Below are 10,463 nucleotides of genomic sequence, written 5' to 3'. Positions count from 1 at the left end.
TGACCTTTTTTTCTCTATACATTTTTGCAATTAATTGAGTCAAACAACAGCTGATTCAAATGACCAATGGCAGATGGAGGGAGTGTTTGAAAACCATTAAATAAATATTTTTTTTCAGTTCCATTTAGTCTCGGTTGAAGAATGTATTTACAAGTTTGATGGATCAACAATCAAACACAGCAGCTTCAGAATTCACGTTTGAAGCATAACTGGTCATTTGTATTGTAGAACAAAAGTCTCAAGTTAACCACAGACCATGAATGTACACACACAAAAAAACACTCAAAAAGCACGAGTCTAATTTTTAGGAAAATTAGCCCTTCTGATTGGCATACAGATTGACATCATGAGTAATGATCTCAATTGGGCTAAAACATTATTAAAACATTTTTGCTGCACTGCAAACACTTATATTTGCTTTGAAAAACAGACTTCATTGATGCTTTGAAACATTTCATTTTGAAACAGTAAAGTTGGGGTGGGTCAAATAAAAGCCAATAACGTATAACTTTGGCTTGAAAGCAATGAAGGCACTCTAGATTCTTTCAGCTTTTAGTAACATATAAGGATTTATATTTCACACATTAGCTAAAAGCCTGCTTTTGATTTTGTAAGCCATTTAATCATAGTTTGGGTGTTAAATCCTTTATCAAATGACACTAGCAATAAAATGTAAATCTCATGCAAGATTCTACTTATACAAAATTGTCACACTTAATATTTTCAGTAGTTTTATTGAAAAATGCCTCCTCTGTTTCAGAAATAAATAAGAAAATAAGGCTGTGGAATTCACAATGTGCAGTTACAAACATGAAGCAGCAATACTATATATGTATATATAGTCTTGCACGCAAATGCCAAAACTGCATTTGATACTGATAAAACAACAATTACAACAACTATATTCTGAATTAAAAAAAGGAAAAACAACTACAAATGAAAATTAAAAAACAAAAACATACTAAATATACACCACAGACATGCAATTCCACCTTTGGTAAAAATCAACTGTGAGGTTAAATCAAACATTCATCCAACATGATCAATATCTGATTTATAATATTGTGACGGAGGGCATGTTTTACTGCAGATGTTAACAAAAAAACAACAACAAAAAGACAATCTCTCAGGTGAATGAAGACAGTAATGAATAATAATGTGTATTGGTACATAAGTGATGAATGGTGAATATGCAGATGACTGGAAAGGGCAATGATCTTTGGAAACACTTCAATGTTAATAAATTATCAAACACCTTTCACTTGCACGCTGCGATGTGTCATTGATTCCAACCGTACACATATTCAATGCTATTTTACAAGCGATGGAGTACAGAAAGAAGCTTTGAGGTTATATTATGAGATTCAAGGGTCTGATCAGCTGAACTCACAAAGGATTTGAAGGGTTAAATTATCTGTACATGCCGTTGAAACATCAACAAACAAATAACATGATCCAATGAACCCCCCCTCCAAGCCTTTTTTTTTTTTTTTACCACGCTTTCATTTCAGATCCCGTCTCAGGCAGCGACCTCTTGCGCCGTTGGTTTGGTGAAATCTCAAAGTCTTCTTCTGGGATTGGGACTATTTGCTCGGCATCAGGTGGATACTGTTCTGCTTGGAGATACGGCAGTGGCCAGTTGAGTCACTCAACAAGCAAAATGCAAATGTTACCTTCCTCTATGTGGCTACAGTAAGTGCAAAGGGTTAGAAAGTGCTTATTGATGAAATATAAATGGGTCAGTATTTCCACTAGTATTTTCACCATCAAAAAATGGTTTAAGTCAGTTATTTCTATCAGTTGTTAAAATCTCACTGGATTATTACAATTAATGAATGGCAAGAGGAATGTTTAGCAAAATATAGAAATAGATACACTAAACCAAAATATAGAAATAGACTTAAAACAATTTTTTGTTGTTGAAAATAATAGTGTCCTAATACTTTTGCACAGCAGGATCCAAAAGCCTGAAAACTCAAGTAAAAATGTTTCCAAATTACATCAGCAAAACAATTTGATTGTTAAGCTACCTAGATGAAAGATCAACTTTTTATTTTTATTTTCCCACAACTCACACAAGGTCATTGGTTCCCATCCACTGCACATGCTGACAACATAAATTACTTGAATTCAATCTGACCAATTTTGGATTAATTCATAAATAATGTTAAATAGCCTACATAAAACTTTAGCAACCATGATCTTCAAAATCCCAAAACATTGATTCAATGATGTTTCAGACTTTTGGACCCCAGTGTTTGAATATAGGGTTAATTCAGGATAATTGGACCATTTTTCCCAGTCATCTTAAATGGCAAAAAGTAATCCGTTGTACCTGAATTTATCCTATATTTACAGACATTGTAAAATTAAAACAAGTGGCGGCTGATATGGGCAAGTTGGCATGCTAAAGAATAATATCAACATGTAAATTTAAATCAAGAACTCAACCATATGCCCATTCAGATATTCATCTAAACCCTTACTAACAGCCAAATGAAAGAGAAAAGATCTTTGCTGATACAGAAATGAAACTTTAGGAAATGATACTGGCAAGATGAGTGTATACATACATACATACTTAAAGAGAAAAGAAAAGAAACCTCCAGGGTCCAATGTACAAAAAGAAACTGGCCCTGAGCAAAGGTCTGTGAGATTACTTAAGGCACGAAGTAAAACAAGAGGCACTGGTGTCGGCATTCAGCAAGCAGTTGAATTCAAGCTCACTACAAGGGTTAAAACTATTGCTTTTTAGTGGACTGGGATTCACTTACTAGGCATGATTAGTTTATGTCCAGATAAACAACTCTTGGAGTTAACATGCTAAAGGACAGTTGTTTTGGCTACAGATCCACCTGGTTAGTATTTGTCGTGGTTGCTGGTGTGTTTTGTTCATGCGTCTCCAGCCGGCTGCAGCTTGTTTTGGGTCGTTTTGGCTGCCGTCACTGATGCCCGTGGCTGTAAGTTGTTGTTAGTACCCATCCGCAGATTTGTTTGCTTTTATTCAATAGTGTTCACTTAATCATCTCCGTGGTTGGTTATCCGCACAGAGCCCAATAACATGTGATTTTCTCAGGATTTCAAAGTGTAAGCAGCACAGGTGGTTTAGAAAGTTTATGAACCTGGAACAGGTCAAAGACGGGGTTAGAATTCTTTGCCAGACAAATCACAAACTGAAAATCAGCTTTTGACACTGTGATACTGAGAAGGTGAGAATCCGGATTATGTTTCATTCCGAAATCAGAATAATATATATATTTTTTTAATTGTAAGTGCATGAAAATGAAAGAAAATTATGCTTATTTATAGGACAATTATTTATTCTTAAGTCGTTCTAAAGCCTTTTTTTGTGTAGAAAGACTGTCCTAGTTATGATATGTATGCAATTGCAATGTCAATGCAAACTGACGCTTTAAAAAGGATGAAAACATTTAATAAAGGTAGTCCACATGTCATACGAGAACTTTGTTCAAAGAAAAACCTGGAAACTGAATACAATGTCCACGTTTTTAAAGAATCACTTTTTTGAGTCAGATATTTTTAATGAATCATATGACTCTGTGTTTACAAAACATTTGTTTGATTCTCAATTCAGCATACAGACTCAATCACTGACTTATCATGAAATTACAACTTGGGCCAAATTTTGATCTGTGTCTCACATAAACTTAGCATATGGCTTTTAAAGACTTGCAATTCCTAATGTTTTGTGCATTACAGAAATGGGAATAAATGTTCTGAATATCTTTACAGATTTTTAGATAAAAAAAACAACAACATCATAATTGAGAAGTAATAGTCTATTTTCTGTCCTGTTTTGCCCCCCTCATCAGAACGCTCTGTCTGAATAGACGTGATGGATTGACTCGGAAGTAAACTCAGTTGTGTGTGTCTGACAGCTACAGCCTTCATAGATGGATGCTGCTGTGATTTAGGTTTAAAACTCATAAATAGTACATATTAAATTATCTATAATAACAAAGAAATAGTGAGCACATAATAAAAAGAGTTACTCACACCTGTGTGCTGCGACATTACTGTCAGATCCAGTATAGTCGGCACAGCATAGTCTTTTAGTTGCAATCTTTCTAAAAAATGTGCTTTGTTTTTAAACTAATCCGCTGTGAAATGAAGTCAACAAAGGACCAAGTTCTTACTGATGTTTTTTTGCTGCTCTCTTTATTTACACTACATGCGTGAATTGGTGGGTGGGGCTAAACAGGCAGTGATGTAGAATTATTGGGCGGGGCTAAACAGGCAGTGATGTAGAAGCAGGTGTTGACCTTTTTCTGTGGAGGCAGGGTTTAGACACACTATTATGTCATAAAGTGCCTCATTCCACAAGCTGTCGTTTTGGCAGATCAGGTTCAATATAAGCTGTTTTTAGACAATGTTTTTACAGTAAAATTACATCTTATATGTCTAAAGATCAAGGGAATTTTGATTTCTCAGTTCATGACCCCTTTAAAAAATATCACAACAGAATACAGTTATTTTAAATTGTAATAATATTTCACAATATTACAGGTTTTATTGTATTTTGGTAAAATAAATGCAGCCTTGGTGAGCAGAAGAGACTTCTTTCAAAAAGATTATTTAGATTTTGGAGTGAAACATGACTTACGCATGTTCCTGAAAGGTTTGATGAGATTCACCCATGATAATCTGCATACTTTGCTGCAACTGGCTACATTATCTACTGCTCAGTTCATGCACTGCGTTATACTACACATGCTATTAATGTGATTTCTACTGACATGCAATGGGGACAGCTAGAGCATGAGAGACGTACCTCTGTAACCTTGTCCATTATACGGGATACCGACACACTGAGAGGAGTCACAGTAGCCAGGTGGGCCGGGCGGACCACGTACACCGCTGACACCGTTGCGACCGGGAGGTCCGCGGCTGCCCGGAGGGCCAGTTGAACCAGGAGAGCCGACTCTGGACTCACCAGGTGGGCCTACAGAATCAGGAAAAATACTGTCTCAGAAAACAACCTTTAAATGTGACATAAATAGGGGCTTAAAAGAGAATTAACTTTCAGAAGTATCATCTATATAAAATAATAATAATACAGTTTTGTGACATTTTTTTTCTGTTTCCAAACAGGGGACTTAAAATTAAATTTCAGAAATATGATCAATTTGACTCCAGTGTTACTGCTGGATGAGAACTGAATTGGATAATAACACTATTGTCTTTCATTGGATAATAACACTATTTCATAATTAAGGGACTTTTGCGATAATGACAGTTGTAGAACTTGACTAAATCATTGTTGAATTCAAGTTATCTGAATATTGAGTTAGTTTAATGTTCAAAATATTTATGTATTTTTTCAACTTTAAATTGCATAATTTTTGGTGCAGAAGTTATACATACAGTACATTTCAGATTTTAAGCACTATTAGCATCACTAAACAGAATTGTATGAACAATCCCTATATGAATCTAGCCACTTTACAGCTGAAACTGATGTAATTTTCTAACTGTTGAAATTTTACAACACTGCTATTTTCTTGTTTATTTCTGTGAAGCTATTTTGAAAAAATCTGTACTGTATAAAGCACAATATAAATGAATGTTATTTGACATGAAACTGACATACAGTTTCTTTGAGGGAAAAGTCTGGAAGAGTTATGTCCACTCATTTTTTAAGTGTTGCGTAACTTAAAACGCAACACATCTAATAGCTCTGTACCTAAAAATTAAAGTGGCAGAGGTTGAGTTCAAATATAGCATAATCTCCTACTAAGAAAAAGGGTAAAAACTTCATAAAATAACAATTTTCTCTGCCATTTCTAGGTTTTTCATGACTGTATTCCTCATCAAATGAGCTACACAAGCTAGGTTTTAGTACATGAAACATACCAGGTGGTCCAGTGGCTCCTCTCTGTCCTTTCTCTCCAATGCCTGGACTTCCTCTGTCTCCCTTTTCTCCGGCTGGTCCTGATAAAAACACATAAACACAGATATATAAATATCCCCCAACACAAACACATAGCTGCAAATATGCATCTGTAACACACTGCTAAATGTGCCATAGACAAACATCTGAACGCAGAAATGCTGACAGATGCATATCTAAAGCAATGCCATGGAAGATCCATTTTGGGTCCATAAAGAACACTTCTTAAATGTACCTTAAAATGTACTTAAAAATCTAAAGAACTTGTAGAATGGAAACTGTGGAATGGAAAGATTCAATGAATATTAAAAGTTCATCATGGAACCATCAATCCCAACAAAGAAGCTTTACTTTTAAAAGTGTACGAGACAGTGTTTCCTATTAATTTAGGCAGTAAACCGCATGGCAGCTCACTAGACATCAATTATTTGTTTCAGCATTTCTGCATATACTGTACGGCGAGGGCAGAAGTCCAAACTAACCACAGTTCTTGAGGCTGATTAAAATCACATGGTTGTATTTGGCATGGTTTTCTGTTTATGTTTTAGTTTTGGCTGTTGTTTCAGGTACCTCGTTCTCCCTGTTGACCAGGCAACCCTGGACTTCCAGGAAGGCCATTTCTGCCTATCCGACCGGGCTCTCCGCGTGGTCCCATGGGTCCGGGAGGTCCAGGAGGGCCAGAAGGCCCAGGACTGTTGCTGTGATAGTTGCTGGGGATCTGGTTCAACACATCGTTGAATCGACCCATTTGTCCTGTAAAATGCAAACCATGAAACAGCAGATTGTAATGAAATGTAACATTCATAATGTTTCGAATAAATGCTGTTCTTTTGAACTTCCAATTCATCAAGAATCCTGAAAAAAAAAATCCAGTTTTTTTTTCAACATTGATAATAATAAGAAATGTTTCCTGAGCTGCAAATCAGCATATTAGAATGATATCTGAAGGATCATGTGACGCTGAAGACTGGAGTAACGATGCTGAAAATACAGCTTTACATCACAGGAATAAATTACATTCTACAATATATATAATAGAAAACAGTTACTTTAAACTGTAATAATATTTCACAACATTTCTGCTTTTACTGTATTTTTTCATCAAATAAATGCAGCTTTGGTGAGCAGAAGAGACTTTCCAAAAACTTTTGAGCAGTAGTGTACTATATATTTGCAATTTATTTTATTGCATAAATTACAAAAATTCTTTGCTTCAGAAAATTCTTCTGGACAAAATGCATTACCGTTCACGAGCTGTTCGCACACTTGTCTGGCAATAGAGCGCATCATGCTCTGGGATGCGATGTCTCCCTAGGAGGATAAATATGAGATGTTAGCGTCTCCTCCACTCAGACTCTTGCGAAATGATGAAAGCAGATATTAAAATCATCACTCACTCTGTCTCCTTTGTCTCCTTTAACCCCAGCAGGTCCCTGTATGAATGAAAACCATATTTCTCTTTAAATAGACTGTGACATATCCAAACATGAACTAAAATCACTGGCTTGCTCCTGACTTATGCCTGAAACCACACTGTGCATCTGAGTAAATAATTATTGAACTGATTTGCAAACAATGTGGATCGTGTTAAGACTATTTCCTTTCTTAACTTTTGGGGAAACAAGGTCAGAAATAGTCTTAATGTGTTTGGTTAAAACTGGTTAGAATGGTGCCACTCGTGTTTTGTAAGACTAAACATTTAACTATTCAAAGCAACATGTAAAATAAACTTTTAATCAGATGTTTCTGCTAAACAGTCAAAATAGACTAAAAACAGATTTCAATGAGTCACTAGTTGTTATACAGCGAGTATTCATCTGTAAATTGAATGTAAACAGCAGATCAGATCGCTTGCTCTTGAAAGACTTTGATAAGAAATGATTGAGTTCAAATTGAGATTTCTGATTTGACTAAATCTTGGCAAATCTGAGCACAGTTTCAGAGATCTAGAAGTTTAGAAGAAACAGATGAGACTACTGGGGTTTTTTTCTTGAAGGAAAATCAGCAGGAGACTTCAGCTCTCAAATAATAGATATATTATAGTTAAGTGTTTTTTGTTGTTGTTGTTGTTGTTGTTTTGGACTAATTAAGCAAATTAGTGTCAGTATCAGTATCGTGCTGTTATATGTCTATGTAAACCTAAAGGTTTCATACCGGAACACCGGTATCTCCATTCTTTCCAGGCTTTCCAGTAGGTCCCGGCATTCCAGGGGATCCTGGGGGTCCCTAAATAAAAGAATAACAGCTCTGGTCTTCAGCAAAACAGATGTCTGCAATACAGTCTCACATCTGAGTAAAAGAAAACAAATTTAACAACAACACTCCCTCTCCTCTCCCACAAAAAAATCAAGAACATACCATAGGTCCTTGTGGGCCCATGGGTCCCACTGGCCCCTCCTTCCCTGGGGGTCCCTGCGTTGATAACATACATGCACAGATCTACATTAGACTGATGTCACACGTTCATTCAGATCCACATGAATCACATCTTAATGAGACTCTCAAAGAAACATCTGTGTTTTATTTGAACCCCAAATGAAAATGAAGAACATGAAGCTTATTTAACGAACTACTGAGATGTTTTGCATTGTGATATTAGTTTTTAATACTGTATTACAGTAATGAGAGGGAAATTACAACATTTTAATTATTAAATAATTCATTATTTTCAGTAAAAAATACCAATTATAAGAATTCTCAACTCAACTGTACATTTATTATATTTTTACAGTATGTAAAATTTAGTAATTTTAAAACAAAGTTGACCAAAGTGCTTTACAGTATTATAATAATAATAATAATAATAATAAGTGTTATTATTAGCAGTAGCATTTTCATAATTACGGTATTATAAATATATATTTATTCTAAAATAATAGAATACATTTTTTATTCTTAAAATATAATGAATAATAATAATACATTTATAATTATTAAAAATAAAGCATAAATTAAAGGCAGTACAGCTATTCATGATTTAAAGATTAAATACTTCACAAATGAAGTCTTTTTTTTTCATTTGATTTTGGAGGGAAAAATGCTTGAAAGGTAAGTTTTCATGAGTTTCAGCCTAACGTGTTGTACACTGAAAAGTTTTCACGCACCCGTATTCCAGCAGGTCCAATTGGCCCGATGGCACCAGCTGGTCCCGGTGGACCCTTAGAGAAAGAACGGAAGAAAAGGGAAAACTTAAACTAATAGTCTCAGTGCCAGAGTCTCACATCAGGTTCATATTATCACAGGTCGCTTACCTCCGACCAAACAAATCAAACTAATTTACACAAACAATTTCCCACCAACACACAAGATATCCTCCATCTCTTTCTTGCTAGCTTGCTTGCTTTCTTTCTCTTTATCAATCCTGCGTCTCTTTTGATGTCTTGGCATTAGATTTACAGGGTACTTAATATATTCCAGATCCATTTTATTGGCCGTCATAAACCCCGGCTGCATTCTCTGCAAGCCATTAAATGCATGCTATTTTAGCAACTCCTCCAACATGGTCACCTGCACAACTCAGCCCACTCTTCATTAAGAGGGATCGGATATCGCAGTCCATCCTGGAGAATTCACAAAATGACCTTGCAATATAACCACAACAGTGAGGAAAAACGACTACCTTTCTTGTCTTCCTCTTAATTTGCTAATTAACTAAATTAATTAATAATAAAAAAAATAAATAAACATCTCTCCTGCTTTCAAACTGGATCAGGAACCAGTGTTAATTGTCCGGTTGTCAATGTTCAATGTTCAATGCATTTTGATTTGTCTTATAATCACCCTTGTCATTCCAAATCTTCCACACTTTCCTTACTGTAGATTTATGTTCTTTTACATAATGGTGTTACGATCGGAACCCAGAGAAACACAGGAGACGAGAGATCCAAATGCAGTGTGGTATTTAATGGGTAATCTAAATCAGCATCCAACAAGCAGGGGTCAAAACCATAATCCATCCAACAATAAACAAACAGGGAAGGAACAGGAACGGGAACAGGAAACTCGGAAGACAAGGAAACTCGGAAGGCGAGGAAACTGGGTGACAGAATGAAAGGACTCCATGAAGACAAACAGAAAAAGACCGGTTAATATAGGCAGGGTAATGACTATCAAGTGAAGACACCTGAGTGCAATTAACAGGAGTGCAATTACTGTGATGAAGGGACAAGGCTTTGTGGGAATTGTAGTGCCTACGGTGAGGTGCCTATGAAGAAGTGAGACTCAGGGAAACAGAGACCAGACAGTGTGACATTACCCCCTCGTCCACGGAGCAGCTACCAGATGCTCCACCTGAACACAAGAAGAGACCAAGGAACACAGAGACCAGGAGGGAGGTGGAGCGGCGGAGGACGAGGGGGAGGGACGGAGGGCCAGGTAAAATGGGGAAACAGAGACAAGAAGTGCAAAAAACAAGGAGCCCAGGAGGGAGGTGGACCGGCGGAGGATCAGGGGGAGGGACGGAGGGCCAGGTCCATAGATGGAAACAGAGAGAAGAAGAGCAAAAAATAAAAACAAAACACAAGTCCAGGAAGGGCATAATGTTCAGACAGGG

General features: G+C 36.3%; 1 protein-coding gene across 4 annotated transcripts in view; it reads right to left on the bottom strand.

Moving 5' to 3' along the window:
* Positions 1-714: 714 nt before the first annotated feature.
* The window catches only part of LOC132092106 (collagen alpha-1(XII) chain-like), a 75,166-nt gene continuing 65,417 nt past the window's right edge, over positions 715-10,463 (bottom strand). For 3 of the 4 annotated variants that reach the window (XM_059498191.1, XM_059498192.1, XM_059498194.1), the window contains 10 exons: positions 9,016-9,069; positions 8,270-8,323; positions 8,066-8,137; positions 7,309-7,344; positions 7,156-7,222; positions 6,482-6,664; positions 5,875-5,952; positions 4,793-4,963; positions 1,443-1,613; positions 715-1,393 (listed from right to left, as the gene is read on the bottom strand). In XM_059498191.1, the coding sequence (XP_059354174.1) occupies positions 1,492-1,613; positions 4,793-4,963; positions 5,875-5,952; positions 6,482-6,664; positions 7,156-7,222; positions 7,309-7,344; positions 8,066-8,137; positions 8,270-8,323; positions 9,016-9,069 (837 nt within the window). In that variant the 3' untranslated portion in view covers positions 715-1,393; positions 1,443-1,491. Of the gene's footprint in view, positions 1,394-1,442; positions 1,614-1,754; positions 3,123-4,792; positions 4,964-5,874; positions 5,953-6,481; positions 6,665-7,155; positions 7,223-7,308; positions 7,345-8,065; positions 8,138-8,269; positions 8,324-9,015; positions 9,070-10,463 lie in introns of those variants that run through there. The other variant, XM_059498193.1, reaches the window with a different exon arrangement.

Source organism: Carassius carassius, chromosome 18 (assembly GCF_963082965.1).
Source record: "Carassius carassius chromosome 18, fCarCar2.1, whole genome shotgun sequence".
Taxonomy (NCBI): domain Eukaryota; kingdom Metazoa; phylum Chordata; class Actinopteri; order Cypriniformes; family Cyprinidae; genus Carassius; species Carassius carassius.
Note: the sequence above shows the minus strand (reverse complement) of the source record. Positions and strands in the feature narration are given on the sequence as shown.